Source organism: Sipha flava, unplaced genomic scaffold, assembly GCF_003268045.1.
Source record: "Sipha flava isolate LNK unplaced genomic scaffold, YSA_version1 1_pilon_pilon, whole genome shotgun sequence".
Lineage (NCBI taxonomy): Eukaryota > Metazoa > Arthropoda > Insecta > Hemiptera > Aphididae > Sipha > Sipha flava.
This window is the reverse complement of record NW_020272783.1, coordinates 3,071,219-3,090,230: the sequence shown is the minus strand read 5'-3', so window position 1 is coordinate 3,090,230 and position 19,012 is coordinate 3,071,219. Positions and strand designations below refer to the sequence as shown.

General features: G+C 39.7%; 1 protein-coding gene across 3 annotated transcripts in view; it reads right to left on the bottom strand.

Annotated features, from left to right (window-relative positions):
- The window catches only part of LOC112682094 (mucin-7), a 132,827-nt gene that overhangs the window by 40,725 nt on the left and 73,090 nt on the right, over positions 1-19,012 (bottom strand). Inside the window, exon 1 of one of the 3 annotated variants that reach the window (XM_025552570.1) lies at positions 7,256-7,441. The exons of the other annotated variants lie outside the window; for them this stretch is intronic. Coding sequence (XP_025408355.1) covers positions 7,256-7,402 — 147 coding nt within the window. The 5' untranslated portion in view covers positions 7,403-7,441. Of the gene's footprint in view, positions 1-7,255; positions 7,442-19,012 lie in introns of those variants that run through there. 3 annotated transcript variants of the gene reach the window in all.

The following is a 19,012-nucleotide window of genomic DNA, read 5'->3' as shown; positions in this document are numbered from 1 at the left end:
ATAATAACTGTTTAATAGTATCTGTACGTATATGATAGTTTTCCTCTGTAATAAAAACAATTGTTCAAATACGTTTTAGATACAACCATGTAGAATCTTGCGTGCACGACTCAACACGCGATTCCGTACACACGCTTTCATACGCATAGTGTAATATGCATTTGAATGATAAAACACGAAAAAACCCATTTTTATGGCAACACAAAAACGCACTGCCTATAACTCACATAATATTACTTTATTCGTGCATAAAATGCTACATTATATTTCAATAATTTCAAAATATTATATCATGCTTGGACTCATGGTGTTTTTAATTAAATTTTATTCAATCTACCGTTCTATGAAGCTATAATATGATCTCATAGCCACGATTAGCCTTAAATATAGGCGTTAGCGATCACTTTTAAATAACAAAAAAAAAACTAACAAGACAAACATTGTTAACATGATCAGTTACTGTAATAAACACTGCAAAATAAAATGATATCACATTCTTATAACAGTTTTAAACGGTAATTTGATTGCGATTTCTTCGAAGTAGTGGTAAAAACGAAACGGTGTTATTAAATTGATATGGTTTTTCCGTTCAAGACAAACGAACAGGTATTTCATTATACGGGATGGACCTGGGAACTTGAGCTTGACTTCGGAGGGTTCAAAAATACACCACGCATGTGCCACGATTTGAATGATCGTGTTTAACGGAATCGGCTAATATAATAAATATAACGTGCATGATCGTTGGAAGAACATACGTAATGATCCGTACCTGCAGCGACGCTTCTACACGGTCAGGGCGCAAACGATAAAATATACCGACGAGCACTCGGCCGCAGCCGGTAACGATATCATTCGAAAACACCGACCCGGGACGATTTCGATTTATTGCCAATTTTAATTTAATAACACGCACGCACGCACAGGAACATGAATACATATGTTGCTATTTTTTTCCATTTTTTTCTGTTACCGTCTGCGCGAAATCAAAGCGAAAATGTCCACATGCGTCTCGTTAAGTCATGACGAATCTCGAGAGCTTTGACGTAAATAATTTATCGACCCAGCGCTTATTGTGTGCGTGTGTGTGTGTGTGAGTGTGTGTGTGTGTGTGTGTGTGTGTGTGTGTGTGTGTATGTGTGATGCGTACGGGTACATAATGCTTGCGCGGGGCGTCGAGAACACACACGTCGAAAACACTGCGGCGGCGGTGACTACTAATTAAAATAGCTACGCCACGGTCGCGCGCATTGCACGCAGGCGAGAGGGATTAAACGCGCGCGCGATGAGAGTTCACGTGAATTCAAAAAGGTCATTTTTTCGCGCCAAAAAATTACGTTATTTTCGTACGCGCAGCTAGTGCACTAAACGTGTTCGAAAATAATAACCGCGTTTGCTGCCCATCGGTGTCGGAAGGTCACTTTTTTTTTCAATGATATAACAATATTACATCGAATACGTGTACACGCCCGAAACGAACAACTACGCGTACTTTTTACACGCCCATCGAATTGATTTCTTCTTCTCCGGCATAGGCGCATAACATGAACGTTTGTGTACACGTTTCTCGCTCAAAAGCGTACTCGCACGTAACGATATAGTGTACACAATATGTGTATTATAAATGTATGTGTGTACCGTCAAGGAACGCGTACACCGCACAAATTCGACGCTAGCAACAGTTGGGTCCTTATCCGGTTAGTTAGTCCTCATCCGGTACGAGTCATTGTTTTTTTTTTTTTTTTTTATTCACCCGCGTTTCTCACCAATTATATATTATATTACATTGTGCGCACATATACCGTACCTACACGAACTTCCCAAAATCTACGAGTGAACACAAACAATGGGCCAGAGATAAATCACTCAAGTCGTTTATGCAAAACTATATCACATAATATACATATTTGTACGTATAAATACGTTTCTTTAAAGCATATACGAGTATATATTTATATTTTATGCACAAACAGTAACAATAAAGCTGTTTACAGTATTTGGGTGGCTGTAAAACGGTATCCGAACCGATATTCGCTCTAAATGTTCTTTTGCCCTAAACTATCTCATACATGAATGGTAGGCACGTTTTATATATATATAATAATGTTTTGTATGACTTTTATATTTTTATTTACAATTTTATTGCTCAATTCTTCACAAACGACCCAGACATTTCTTTCACGATGTCATGTGGTGCGATGTGATCCTACAGAACGAAGTACTCTCATTGTTTACTAAACGTAACTAAAAGTTAAATATTCATGTAGAATTAAATTTGACATTATTAAATTTTTTTACTTTATAGATTTTACATAATTTATAGACGTTCATATAATCGTATATATTCTAATTGTATTTTTACATATGGATTATGATACACACAGTTTAATACGATACAATAAATTTAAATAAAACCAGTAGCATTTATTTTTATTTTTCCGTTTTACACTATTATTAGTAATCCGTTTATATCACCACGTGATGTTATTACGTCGGACATTTATGCGCAATATGTTTTTCAATAAAGCACGTATAATTTATACGTTCCTGTGTAAGAAATCAATACGTGTATTAAAAAAAAAAGCGAATTTTATTTTCCCCCATAATACCCTTTTAACTTAGCCTTTTATAATTAATAATTATAATAATAATGCGACGGCGGCGGCGAAGGCGGCGGTTGTCTAATAATATCGGGAACCCGTGGTGTGCGTTCAAGGCGAGGAAAGGGGTAGGGATATTGTGGGTGTGGAACTTTGGGGTCGTAAATATGCGAGAGGAGAGTGCACATTGACAAGAGAGAAACCTCCGCCGCTCTTCCCAATGCCGTGTCGTCGTTTTTGTTGGTAATAGCAATGGTGGCAGCGGCAAAGGGGGCGCAAATTAAATATACGGACGCTCGCGCAACTTTGACTGGGCCCCATAAATCACCGAGCTCGTTGTCACCGTCTTGTCCCCGCGCACGTTTTTCAGGGGAGGGTTGAAAACTTTTTGGGTATCCGCCAAAATCTGTCAGTCGGTGATCGATACGCAAACTATCGCAAAAAAAAAAAAAATAAATAAAAAAAAATATGTAAAATAAAATAACAATAACACAACTTTTCAAAATGTCACACGCGTGTATTTATTTACGCACATGTGTATGCGCGTGTATACCGAATCGATATGAGTAACGTCCGGAGCCGTCTAACTGTAAGGTGTAATACGAATGCGTTACAGTATTACAATGGTGTGTGGTAAAAATACATTTACGTTGTCGTCGAAAACGCGATGTACACAGTACTGTGCTTGGAAGACGTCCAGATTTGAATACTAGAAAATACCATCAAATTGGAAAAAAATGTCGATTTTCGAAAATGTCCAACCGTCAACAGGGAACCGCGGTGAACTAAGCCGATTTTGGCAGACCCGGCGTTATGTGGTAGCTCCCATTTCTAATTTTAACGATATTTTACGAAACGTATAAGTACATGTGTGTATTTGTTTGTCACCGCAGTGGTGCGCGTATATGTGAAGTTATGTGCTTTCGGTCGACATACTACACATGTTTCTTTGGTTATGGTTGAGTTTCGGGTGGTTTTCAGGAGAACCTAAATTTAGAGGTGTCGCCCGGACGTGCAGGAATCCCGTACGAGAGAATCCAGAAATAAAAATCCGTCCACGGACCTTATGCGTAGGAGATTAACAAGGCGCCGCCACCGCTACTGGGAAAACTATACGCACCGTCCCACACCGCCACCAGTTTATGCGGGTGTGGCGTATTCCTCTGTTCGTTTATTCCTTTTGGGTCACGGTAAAATATACAAAAAAAATAAAATAAAATAAAATGAAAATAAAATAAAAAAAAAAAAACGAAAAAATAAATACCCTGGCAAAAAAGGATTTTGTCTCTTAACGTGGATGACGTATGTTTTTTCCCCAGCCAAATCCCGGTTTAAAAACCGTATACTCTAAAATATTACCCTTTTAAGGTTCAACCTTGCGTTTTAATAATGCTTAATGAATAGAGGGAAGAGATGAAAGTTTCGAACCATTAACCGTGTAAAAATATATCACGGTGCTCGCCGTTAGCGTGGCAATATTTTCGAAGGCGACAACGCCAGCACGAGAATATTCAACAAAGAACTAAAATTTCCTGAAAACCCGATCATAAATCTTTGCCAACAACGGCAACAAATAAACAAATGATTATAATAATTTTTAATGGGGAAATTTGATTCGGTATCGAATGAAAACTACATTATTTTTCACCATACCAATACGCCGTATACGTAAAGAAAATTAATGAAAACAGTTATAACTATCTCGTCGAAAACGGAAAACGAATTTCATAAAACTAAAACATCAGATATTTGACACACGCACAAATTAAAATCAACCAATCTATGTATTCGTAACCAATTAATAATCCTATCATGCAGTATACCATATTTAGTTCATAATTCATCCTCGAAGATTTTCGATTGAAAATCCCGGAGGGTAAATAATTTATTAATGTACTCCACGTCGACTTGTAACCTAAATGGAAAATTACCGTACGTGTCTAAAAAAAAATAAAAATAATAATAATAATATTTATTCCATTATCCATATATTGGTTATACAGGTACTATCTACTAGACCGAACTGGTTTTGATTTATTCCAAATGATTTTCGATTGCTCTCAAACGTGTAATTTAGTAATATCACCATAATTATTGGTATTATAGAGTGCTCTATCATTAAATAATTCGAATACATTGATGGTTGATTAACCTGTCTGTACAAAACTTGTGTTTATATAAGGTATTCCCTTTGTAGGGGTAAAAATACTAACATTTGCGTACAACATTTAAAAACGAATTTATTGTTCAATTACATAGATTCTACACTGTATTATGTAAAACCTTATGTTTCGAACTTTCTACGCCAGTAAATAATTTTGAACGTCATAAGCGACGGAAAATATCAAATTCGATTAGGCACGTAGTCCATTTCTACGAAGAAATAGCTCTCCAGCGACATTGCTTCTCCGTAAATACGTACAACTAATATAAAACAAACGTATAGCTGGCGGTAACCTTTAGACCCCGTTTTGGACGTGGCGCATGATAACTTGTCATTGGTTATTCCTTTCCTCCCGAAGCATTGTATCAGAGTTGGTAGAAGGGGATTTCGGTATTGTATACATTTGGCGTGTGCAGGGAAAGGCCGCAGGAAAAGGGCGCACACGACCACCCCTGCTGTGGAAGCGCACGTAATCCTATATACACGACGGCAGTACTGCGGCGGTAATCGCACGCGGGAAAGACTCGTCGGAGGAATTCATTTCCTTTCTAGAGTCCTCTCGTGTACACGCATTCTTTCTCTCTCACGCACACGTTTGCGTACACAATCACCCGTCCTGTTTTTACTGCTCATATACACTCTCCCACCATCGCATACACACACACACACACACACACACACGAACACAAATTTACCAACCTTTTAAATCAATAAAACGAAAGAGGTCTCTTTCTCTTGCACACACGAAGGGTCTCCTACTGTACTATTACAACAACTACTACTACTACTACTACTACTACTACGATGACAACGACGATGGTATTGGATGGTCGGGACGGAAGAGGGGAGGATAAGCAGCGGCAGTAGCAGGAGATGTGGGAAAATGGAAAGACGGGTGACCCGAAACCGAAGCAAAAGTTCAACGGCGCTCAAATGTCACGCGCGCGTTTCGTCCGCCCGCCGCTTGCTACCACCGCCGGTGTATACCGATAAAAAGGTTATGGCGTCGTGTGCAAAAGTTCTCGCGCCGGAAATTATTTTTAACCGGCGATGGCGGTGTTGGATCTCCGCAGGCAGGAAAGTCTCTCGGGAAAAACGGAAAGTGTACAGCACGGCATATAGATGTACTGCGAGAGTGTTAGGGGAAACCTTAACGAGATGAAAAACTAGTATTCTTTATATATAAATCGGCGTGGAAATAAATGACCCTATCCACTCAATCAAGATAAACGACAACACGAACGCGCTTGTTATATTTGTTGATTCGTACACACGACGATGTCACCCGTATACACGCATGTCTTAACGCACATACCATATCTATTCTATTTAGTATACCACCTTCATGATGTAACTATACCGGTAAAAAAAAATCAATTACAGTTATATTGTGTGGAGAAAAATAATATATTACAGTAAGATATGTATATATACGTACGCATATGCGTTAAATATACATTTGAGGTTTACGTTTTTTTATTCTTTTCAGTATCTATTTGTACTTATTAAACTGCACGGATGACGGCCCTTTTAAAAACTGTGTGTTCATAACCTTCAACGTTTCACTCAATAACGTAATAATTATTCAATTGTGCTCGGGCGCGTCCGCGTTTCAATTTAGTACGTTCAATTTTCAAAAATTATTATTTATACTTTGTTTGCACGCGTTCAGCCGTCGCCGTCGTCGGGGAGCAATACACGTTTCGATGCGATATTATATTTTTACGGCAACTCATATTTACCGTTCGCTGCAGACATTTACGAACATGGTTCCCAGTTATTTTGTTTGATTTTCTTCAGACAACACGTGTTCGTCAAAGACACGATTTTTTTGAAGGCTCGCAGTGACGTGACGCACGCACGTAACGGAGGGGGACAAACGCGCTACGTTATTCATTAACGCCATCTCGTTGGCGTTCATCCGTAATATTCGTGTATAGTTAGTGAGAAAAAAAACCTCCCATCTATTTCCTCTTTCTGCCAACACCACCCACCACCGCCGTCCGTAGTTCGGTGCGTACTGCGAGTCGACAAAATAACTCTGTCGTCCGCGCGTACACATTTACACACGCTAATAAATATTTTTCTTGGTCGGTTTTCCGTTTGAAATTAATGTTTTTATCTCGTAGTCACGTTGGCAGTAGTTTTTTGTCGACGTTTTAATTGATCACCTGTTGTTACCGCAGCACAACTCCGTCGAATAGCGCCTCGGCGGGCTATTCGGAAAAAAACCGTACGCACCGAGCTCGTTAAACCGTTAACAAAACCTTAGTCCTAACCTTTGGACGAGAAGAAAAATGTAAACGCGCCGCGGTTCAATACGAGTTTATGTGGTCCCCCGATCACGCAACAATGCTGCCTTGGATTTCACGACCGGGGTACGCGCAATCGAAGTCCGTGCAAAACACGTTTCCGAACGAATACGGCACGACAATTACAGTACACGAGATTGATGTATGGAGTCAACAAACATTCGTCCAGAGACACTTACCTGTGTGCACGATGTGTCCGTCGGCGCGCGCCGTTCGTCAGTCACCGCACTCGCGTTGAACACTTCGCGTGCGCGGATCGTCGAAAACAACGGTAACGCCGTACGAGTCGTTGCGAAACACAATGATTGTCGTCGCGTCGCGGACATGTGCACGCGGATACGAGGCCTGTGCCGAACTGAGAGGAAAGCAGAAAACACGGGATCAGATATCGTTTTTGTGGGTCGCAAACATGCTGTGAGTTAAGTCGCTTTCCAAAAAACACTCTTACCGCGAACAATAATATAGCTACGGTACCGTTACGATCTGCACAAAGGTGCGCGCGGGTCTCTTTATCCGTCTATCGGGCCCGCTCTCTTCTATCCGTAAGATAATACAGTTGTGTCACTGGGTCGGTACGGGTCTACGAGCCCTATAGAAAAATAAATGCCGCAGTCACGTCCACGCGTTTTTCACAATGACTAGACGTCCGCGTGATGCAACCCGCAAAGGACACGTCCGGATTTCCACAGACGGTCCCCGAATGAATACCTACTTGGAACTCGATCCATGCGTGTATTGTAGGCATATGATTCAAAAATAACTGTACGGTTCGAACAATGTTGCGTGTTTCGTTATAATCGTCTCTTTTTTTTTTCTTTTTTTTTTCCTATTGACCTAACATTTTTTCATGCGACTCGGTCCGTACACATCACAATAAATAATACATACAATGCGCATAATGCACGTGGAGAATAAATGCGAATAACTGTAGCCTGTATAGGTTTGCGTGTATATTTATGTACAGGCGTGAATCTCTCACAAACTTTCTTTTTTTTTTTTCTTTTTTCTTTTTTTTTTTTTATTCTGTTCCGATCAAAATACAAATATTTTTAAATAGTTTACAAACAAATGTGAAGTGTCACTGTATTTTTTGAGATTTATCCACATATAACGACGACGACAGGGCACGAAAGAAAAAAATTTATGTGACTCTTAGGACTCGTTGCGTAAACGTAAAACAGTCATCCGTTTCATTATTATTCGAAAAGTCAACTCGTAAATCAATTACCATTATTAATAAATTAATTTATTAGGTTTTTTTCCGTACGAAATTTCTTACGTGTTTTAATTCTACGGAATGCACCGTCCACTTGTCTTGTTTATATAAATATACAAAATATAACATATAATGTATATAATACATACATGCATATATATTGAATAGTATCCGCCTACGCAAATGTACAAGAATACCAGAACAAAAAAAAGAAGAAAAAAGTGCAAAACATAAAAATAACACCTCTTATATATTTTTAACGGGTTAACGAATTTTCAACAGGATTCCAAAAATATTTCATTTAATTATTTTCGAAACAGAAGCAGTACGCGCGTAACCGGAAACATGACGCATACGTTCGTATTTCCATTGCGAACGTTCAGCCATGGGAGGGAAGGGACGGTCCTCCGGGAATCGACGTTTGAACTGGCAATTGATTGGGTCCGACATTTGGCGGGGTGTTATATAGAAAAACACGGGTGGGCGCGCGGAGAACATACATGTACACACACGTGCACAGGGACGAAAGAGAAATTTTCAGGGGCGATCGACATGTACGCGCGCGCATGTTGTTTAGGAGCAGTCTCGGAGGACTATATTAAATAATATTATAGTTTATTACACGGGCGTACACGCGGAGCAAAGCTATGCAAACCGGCCGATGGAAAAAAATAATAAAAAATAAACTCGACGCACACATTAGCCCCGACGGTCGATAATGATAATCGTTGTAAAATATAATTCGATACGACTCATTCGTCGAAAATATACCGTCTCGTATATCTGAAGTCTGCACACACGCGTGATAAAACAATTGTAAATAAGAACCGGAATCTGAAAAAATTCATCTGTCGAATTTTTTATTTTTCTTTCGTTTACGAAACGTGAACAATACGACACTCACTAGCGGCGAACACGATTAAAAGAAAACTCTGGAATTAATTACTCGAGAATTCCAAAGGGATGACGCAAAAAAAGGACTGTTGGAAAAACTATATATTCAATTTTCTCGAACGTTTGAAGAATGTGCACGTTCTTATTTATATACTATATATATATTTTTTATGTATATGGTATGTTAATATATGTATATAAAATACGCACACGTTATGGTATAGGGTTTTGTAAGGTCCTCGTCGAACGGACGGTAAGGAGTAGGTGAAGGGGGTTAACGGGTCGACGATTTTGTCGGGCCGACTGCAGTGCACTGCACGGCGTTTCAGAGGTGGGGTCATGGAGAGGAAATCTGACACAAAGATAATACGGGCGCGAATGATAAACGGTCCGCGCAATAGAATGTCAACCTAATGGATGATCGATGATCCGGTCTCGGGTTTTGGGTTCCTCGGGCTCGACAGCGTGTACGCGCGGCAGGGCTGGGAGATGCGGGTGAAAACGCGACAAGAGCGCGGTGGAGTGGACCAGAGAGAAATTCGATCAGGGCTGAGGGAGAGAAAGGGTGAGCGGGGAAAACGTCGCTCCCCTATATTTATATATATATATATATATATATACTTGATATATCAGCCCTCTCCGCTACCGTTGCCTTTCTCCGCGGTCACCGAATGCGTGTTCGCGCAAGTGGAAAACGAACGAACGCACAACACGCAACGAAGATGAAAACTCAAACATGGCCGCGACCGTCGCTTTGGCACGGGCCAGAAACAAAATCCAATTAAGCCCTGGAGGGCTGCCCCGGACGCGACGCTTTTTTACCCCGTGCAACGGCTTGTTTTTTTTCCTCTCTCTCTCTTTGTTAGATATTCGTCGAGAGAAAAAAAGATTTCCCGTCCCCACCCCGTTCTCCAACGCACGTGATACTACTACGTTCCCGGACGTTTTCGAAAAGTTTCACACCACACACGCGCGCGCGTGTACATGTATATATTCATATTGTGGACTGCACTGCGGACACAGAATTAAACGTCGTTGGTACAAGCTGACTGTATATACGGATTGATGATTTTTTAATGCGATACTGCACTATTAATGATTTTTTTTTAACACATAAGCTAAAGTAATACTGCGTAAAATGAATTGCACCCGGTGCATGCAAACATCTTTATGCGCACGATTAATTTCAATCGTGTTAAGTGTTAAATTTACATGCGCCGGGAGGCCCGCGGTTTTTCGATTAAACCACAATGACGATAAATAATAATAATTGTTTTACAGCAATATATCTCGGAGAGAGAAAACGATTGTACACCTACTACCCGAATCGTTGCCGAATCAGTCTGGTGCGCGAACTAAAAATAATAGGGGTCCACCATGTACGTATATGCGCCGATCAAAACGTAAACGTCGTCGGGTGGTGGAGTTTAACGGCCGTATCGTACAATAGGGTGGGAGATGGGGTTTCTCGAGTCCATTATTGTTGCGGTCTCGTCGTGCACCGTCGTCGAAAACACATCGGAATACTTCACGTTATTACAGTGGTCCCGTGGTAATAATTCCATCCGTTTAAAACGCTCTTTCCCGAAGAGATTCACGTACTTTGCTCCGCACGGGTTCAAAAGTGCGGTACAATATTACAATGACATTAACCCGAGGAAACGCGATGAACTGCACTCTGTCCGCGCTAACCTTTCGATCACGCGCACGAGAAATCGTTTTACCCATCAATTACACGTTAATACGAGCACATCGTTATACGCATCGGACGTTTAGACGTTTTGTCTTATTTTCCCCAGTTTTTTTATTCCCAACGTATTTATGCGATAATGTCGCGTATCGAAAATGCGTACTCCACGAGTACCAAAGACGTATTTTTTACAAAAATTGTACAACCGTAAACGGTAGTATTTTGTCGAAAACAACTACTTTTAACTGTTGGTATAGTGCGATGATATTTGTTTTAATTCGTTCCAAAATATATTCTAATATTCTTCCGGGTGTTTACGTTGTATAAATATTCTACCTTAGTAGAATTATTTATATTTCTCAACCTTGAAGTAAATAATAAATAATCTATACGACTAATTATATAGATAAGCATTTTTTTTTCCGCAACGAATAGTTACCTTAAAAGTTCGTTATAATGTTATACTAATTTTTAATTAAACGTACCATCTTATGCACGCCACCCGGGAAGTTTATGTATATTAATAATAACAGTTTATGATATGTTCTTTTTAACGATTTAATTAGTCATGCTCGTAAATAATATCTACATCTAAAACACAAGTCCGTTCGAATGTGTATAATTGTTCATGTAGTGAACTGTGGTCCTATACGAGCAAGAATATTATAAGTATCATTAATATATCGTATACACAAGCGCGCGCACGAATCGTAAAAATAAATACTCACCTACCTATATTTGTGAACGTCCGCGCGAGTTCGTTGCGTATCGGCTTTGAGAGGCAAACATTTCACTTGATAAACGCGCGCACACTTGAATTTACGGGTAAGATGTAACAGCGTAATCGGTATTATTTATATTATTAAATTAATTGTCCGTCATTGATTTACATGGTTGTGAGGTACCGCACGGACCATACGGTTTTTCGCGTACACGGCAACAATGAATGCAATACAAATCCGATTGCAAACGTATTGTGACCACAGTGTACGTGTACCGTTATATTAGCACCGCTACAGTATATTATCAAACAGGCTAACCTGAGTACGGATCGAATCAAACGTGTGCATAATAATATTGTCAGAGCCGATCATTGAGGTCAATTGATTGCAACTACACTGTTTAACACACACACACACACACACAATCAACGATATTGCTTAAATGTACACGGAACAACTGACAACATTCTGGTGGTGATGGAATATCATACGTCCGTTTATTTATTATACATATAACATACATATCATGTACTTGTATAAGTGTATAATAATAATAGTGTAAGCCACGCGTCTCATCAGGACCATGAAAATAATATACGTAGTGTACGGTATTACATGTTTTATTGGTCAAGTGACCGTTATGGAAATAAACGACCGACTACTGACTAATCTAAGTAAATATATGTGCATTCTTCATGTTTCCTCTCTCTTTCTCTCTCTCGTTCACTCGCTCTTTACAACTACTGCAATTTCAGTGCAAATGACTCGTTTCACGCATAATAAAAATATCGAATAAAAAAAAATTTAAAAAAAAAAACCAAACAAGTTTTTTTTTTCTCCTTGTCGTTTACGAAATCCCTAATTCTAAATGAACAACCGTAAAAAATTTACCTGAAACTATGCTTGCATAATGAAGGTATACTATTATGACGATCGTATAATATTTTAACCGTAGGTGGTAGCTCTTGCAGCGACAGCAATAAAATAGCGAAGAAGCCGTGTAATGGCTACGAAATGAAATGTATAATAAATATTTACACATACGGAATCGTGCAAAAAATATGAAGCGAGAATTGCGACTGCCGATCTGCGTGAAAGTCTATCGGATAAATATTCAACTGTGCCAACAGAACTATCATAATACGTACACGTGCACACAAACTAATGGTTGTGCAAATATTACAACAGTCCAACAATTTTTATTTTTATTTTCTTCCAGCAATGTGGTATTTATGGTATTCAAGCACCACGCATAGAAACTCGTCGATTTTCTGTCGATTAATTCACTATAACGAAATTATCAGTCGCAGTAAAACTAGTTTCATTTGTGATATGTGTAAGCATGTATGTTCGATTATGATAGTTATTCGAGTACGTGTAGGTACTATATTATGAAAGTCTTAAAGTTATAACTTTACTTTTCAATATAATACACTTTTTTTAATTGATTCGAGTTTCTGCTATAATCACGTATACTTGTATACCACTGCATTGTATGTATATGTGTTTGTGTGATTCTCGTATGGACTTTCTCGAGGTAAATTGTTCTATTCATGGTTTGGAAACACATACCTGCACACCCTTATTCATAATAGAACGATAATTGTACACAACTACTGTCAACACAGTAAAGGTTATTTCCCCGTTTGTTATAATATATAAAAAAATAAAATAATGCAAGGTCCACGGTGATCTAATCGGAACGGACGAGCAAGTGAGAAAAATGATACATTCGAGTCAAAAATGTACTGCGAAACGCGATTGAAAATGATACGTTATTTTCGTTGACGAATTGACGAACACACATTTCGTTTACAAACATAACAGCTATGGTATTTACCTGGTGAATCGCATTTCGCGCGTCCGCGAAAACATAGTGCTGTGGAAACGTGTGATAGTACGCGGTAGTGAGGAGACATCGCCGGGGTGGCGTCGTCCGGCGGGTTCGTTGGCGGACGAAAACGCGCGTTGGTACATCGCGAGATAAAAACCGAAAATCGTGATCCACCCGATTCCATATTACACAATACACTGTATACGTGTACGGGCGCGGACGCCTATCAAAATACTAATTTTTCAACTCTCTGTTTTTACAGCAGTGCCCAGAGAGGTTAGGCCCGTACGAACGTAAGAAAAAAAAATAAAACCATAAACCTCACTAACACTAACCTATCACTCGTACCATAATACGTCTCACAAAGAATACGAGCGTGCAGTACGTGTGTACGTATCCGTACGCGCGTGTGTGCAGTGATTCGGCCGGTCGCTGTTGCGGATCAGCAGGTGACCACCCAAGGTGGACGTCCGACGGTGAATTTTTATTCGATATCAATACGCGAGCAAATTTTTAACTCTCCGCAATAATATTGTGTTTAGGTTTTTTTCCATTCCTCCGATTAAAAAAAAAAAAAACTAAAAAAAAGGTCTCGATTGTTATCGCGCCGCGACGTACATTATTGCGTATGATCCGTGTATACCTGTGGAGCAGCACACCCGAGCCAAAGGTACCGTACGGCATGCACGTACAGTTACCGGTAAAAAAGTATTATTCTACGGATGTGTGCTAAAGAAATGCCGGTATCGAAATATATTTTATTATGCTATTGTCATAAGGGCCCGTGGCTTTATTGGCCGCGTATGCGATCCGTGCTGCGGAACGAAAGGTTACGGGCGTGAAAATAACAATATCACGCGAGAGGAACAGTCGTCGCAACCGTTATAATACATGTACGACATGGACGAGATAATGCTAGCGGATTAGAAATTAGGAAAATCATAAATAAATTAAAAACCAGAATTTCCGAATACGACGCTTTTGGAATTGGGCGAGCGGACGCGCACAAGTCGAAACACGCGATTACGCGAAATTCACAACCTGTTTTCAGTGCATGCCGTTCGCGATTCATCCGAATAAACAAAACGAGTATATAAACACACACGTACAGTTTTGATTGGACGGTAATATAATAATATGTAAAATCGAGCGCGTACGTCCGTTTGACGTTATATTCGTTTCGCCGCTAGCAGTGGAACAGGATTCGATTTCATTACCCGCGATGCCTACACATGGACACCCCGCGTGTACATGGCCACTGTAAATACGCCATCTTATTATAATATTATAATGGTTATGCTAATGTTCGACATTTTTGCAAGGGACATGCCTACGCGTGCAGTTGTCCGATCCGAATGGAGAAAAGTCCGCGGCGGCTATAGTATTGCGCATTAAAACGCTCGCTGCTGCAACACACCGGCTGATGAATAATAATTGAACGACTCGCGGTCGAAACGGACGACGCGATTAAAATATTATATTAAATATGTGCGCGGGGTAAACGGCATGGCGAACGGCGTTCGAATGGACGTGGAAATGTTAGGAACGCGCGCGCGTTCGTTCCTTTCCGCGTTATTAATCTGGTGGCGAATAGATAGTATATTTATGGAAAAAAAAATAATAAATACGAAAACCGTATGTCGCTGGGAAAATGTTTTTGTGCGCGCGCGAGCGGGAAGTTAAATACACAAACAACCACAACTTCGATTAACCCGAACACGCACACGGATGACCCGAATCAGTGCGAAATGTTTAAGTCATCCGCAGGGGCGGGCTTGCCTGGCGGGACACCGGGACAAAACCCGGTGGTCCGTTACAATAATAGATTAAATGGCCTGATAATATTTAAGAAATTAAAAATATAGTATTACGATATTTTAATCGACAGAAATGGGGAACCTAGTGAAGTTATAAAAAAAAAACCTAATTATGTAAAAAAGGAATTATATTTAGAGTTAATTTTAATATATAAGTATTATATTAAAATGTGTACACTGTATCTATAAAAAAAAATTTCTTATATATTATGTGTAATTTTATATATCTACATAAAATGTTGAAAATATTTATTAAATAATAATGGTTTTTTATCATTATTATTATTTTTGCATACTTATGAATAGGGCTCGGAAGTTTTTGCATTTGCATCTTTTTTTGCAACATTGGATTTATTGCTAAGTGAGTTAGAAATTCATTCCAAGACACTACGAAAAACATATCAAAAGTTTTTAGTGCATATTTTTGCATACTTAGTGATTTTTAGATTTTAGAGCATACATCTTGATTTTACATTTTTTAAAGCATATTTTATGATTTTTAAAGATTCAGTATGAAAATTCGAAAACTAAAAAAATAAATACATTCATATTGAAAGAATTTTCTTGATATTCTTGTATCGTATTTTTCTAATTTCCATTTGACATTAAATACAATGTTTTTTCCCTATTGATTAATAAATATATATTCTTATATATATTTATAAATTATAACTACAGCTAGTTTTATCTAAAACAAATTATTATACAAATATCAGATAGGAACAGCTGCTATTGAAATACTATGATTTTCTATAAATAATTTTCTAGGAAAATAACTCAATGATTATTGAACATTCTACAAGTGCATTTGTTTTATTCAAGAAACATATTTAATGCTATTTTATTATTATTATTATTATTATTATTATTATTTTAAATTATGATTAAAAATTAAAAATCAGAATTATTTATATTACTTTGCTTTTTCTATATTTATAATTTTATAAAATATTTGTGCAAATGAAAATTTTGTGTACAAAATAAAATATAAGTGCATATTTTTAGAGGATATTTTTACTTTTTTAAGCATATAAGTGCATGCATATATTGTACCTTTTAGGTGCATTAAGTTCCGAGCCCTACTTATGACCAAATCGTTGGTTCCCTGTTAATTTTTGGCCTGGCGAAAAAAATTCCCGGCTTGAAACATTAACCCACCCAGTCCGTCCCTGATTCTCCGCGGTATTGGTAAAATTTAACACGTCCATCAAAAATCGTATCATTAGTTTTCGTAAACGCGTTAAGGACGGTATAAATACTTTTCTTTTTATAAACTACAAAGGCGTTTCTCATCATTTTTCGTTCACTTACCCTTGACCTCTCACCATTGTTTTAAGTACCCCCAACTATCAAATTGCCTATGTTCACATAGGATTTAAAAGAAATTATAAAATTAGTTTTAATCCGTATACGTCGTACAATGTATAAAAAAAAATTACATAAATTTTACAATTTAATTTTAATGTGATCGTTGGGGTCGTTTGGTAATACTTTATTTCAGAAATTTAGTTCAACAGATGATAAGAAAACTTGTAAGTCTGAACTCACGTCTTAAAAAACTTGTCTGACGAAAAAGCCATTTCCACAAACCTAGTGATGGTTATCAGATATTTCATAAATAATTTAATAATTCAATTACATCGATTTTTGCATTTTCAGCCGTTAGTGTTTTAATCCCGATTACCCTCTCGTATCTTTTCGCGCATCACCAAGCAGTGTCGCCGAAACGAAGGTTAAATGATCCGGTCAATAGTCATCCAAATTTACAACTTACAACCCATCCCATCCTTGAACGTACTATAAGGAGTTCACTCCCTCCCATAAATGTTAACCAGATTTTAGCATTTAAGATAGCTATTTACATACTTAAACGGACTAGATGTTCAAAAGTTATAAAAACAGTAGAAGAATTAAAAATGTCGCAATCGCCCTTGGACGGTTTATCGATGCGGTAGTGAAGACACGGTTGTCGAGAACGGACGGTCCGACTCGTCGCCGCCCCGACAACCGCGCGCTATCTACCGTTGAGGATTTTACCAACGCGATTCCGACCGGATCGCTGGATTTTCGGGGCGTCATCTAACGGTACGATCTATAACCGCGACGGTAGCAGCGACGACGAGACAACGACGACGACACGGGCGGCTGCCGGGTCGGGGCAATAATAATGTAAATTACACCCATTAAACTGCCGTTTTCGCTTCTTAATGGCCTGTTTTTATTACCCGGTCCGGACAACAACTTGTATGTATGTGTACGCGTGCGTTTATTCACTCTTGCTCATTCACAAGTAATGGTGTGTGTGTGTGTGTGTGTGTGCGCGCGCGTTCGCGTACACATAATAATATAATGATGTATAGTTGTAGTAGTAGTAGTAGTAGTAGTAAGAGTAACGTCCATAACCTGGCACAATGGTATTCTCCTTAGGCCGGGTCCATCGACGCCGAGGACCGCTTTGCAAACAGTCGTAAAAAATAATAACGGTAATAATAATAAAACGATAATAAATATAAAATACGTTTTTCGATCTTACACATTACGTCGTCGTCGTAGCGCTCGTACGCACCACCGTTGGCCATAAAACATTATTACCGTTACGTATACGAGAACGCACGTGGTTGTTGTTGTTGTTGTTGTTGTTGTTGACGTAGTTTTACGACGACGGTTTAGGTGCGCGTATTTTAACGACGGGAGTTCGGACGGACGGAGGACTTTGACCCTCGGACTCTTTCGTCGGTTAGCGTGTTCTCCTCCGAATCGATTGCAACTTACGTTCCCCGTGTCTTCTCATGACCGCCCACACCATCCCTCGATCGCTGTTCACGTAATGCCTCTTGCCTAGAGATCACAATCAACACGATTTTCCAAACCAGGCCCTCCCCACCCCCGGAGCTGCCGGAACGCGAAAACGTCTAAAGTCTTGCGCGAGTGTTCCGTTTCGCCGACACGTTCTTATCCTCAACGGCCTTGTCCGCTAAGGTATCTCTATCTGTCGGACTCGGTGCGAACCAAACAAGGGTGCGGTACGATACAAACGCCTAGCCACGCGCCGGCGGTGGTTTTTTTTTCTATTCCTCGTCCGTCGAACTCATTAGGATTTCTTCGGCCGTGCGCCAACAAGAACTCTCAAGAACTCCCGTCCCATCGACCGGATCCCATGCACGCGGACACGTAAATCAAGAGGTCTCATCGAAAAACGCTGTACGCGGTTGAAAGACGCGCCTCAGTCGGACGGGGTACACTAACCCGTCGTAGATGGATATCACCGGATAATTTTTCGCGTCCGACACTTGGTTTCCGGCAACGATCGCACAACTGCACCGTCGACGGTCGGGCCACGAGCCACACCTACGCACTTCCGGTCTTCTGCGCACGCTGTGCTCCTCTCCACGTTCATAATACGTGCCTTTCCGCCACCTCGGTCGCGACCGAACACTCTGCGGCCCGGTACGATTGTTCGGGTTAGTTTAATTATTATCGTCGGCCACGGTCGGCCGACCAGATTAGAGTAGCCAAATTATAGGTTAGCGGTATGCGTGCGCGTGCGTGTGTGCGTGCCCGATGTATACCTATATTTAATGTTATACGGTGCGCATGTATTAGCGAGACGGCGACGATAAGTGCCGCGGCGCGCCCGGAGGAGGTGGTTAAGGGGAGAAGGTGCCACGTTCAAACGGGGTCGAAAACGGAAACATCGGGTCGTCGGAGGGGAAAGTATTTCGGAAGAGGGGATCCAAACGGTGTAACCCGGCAGATGGTATCG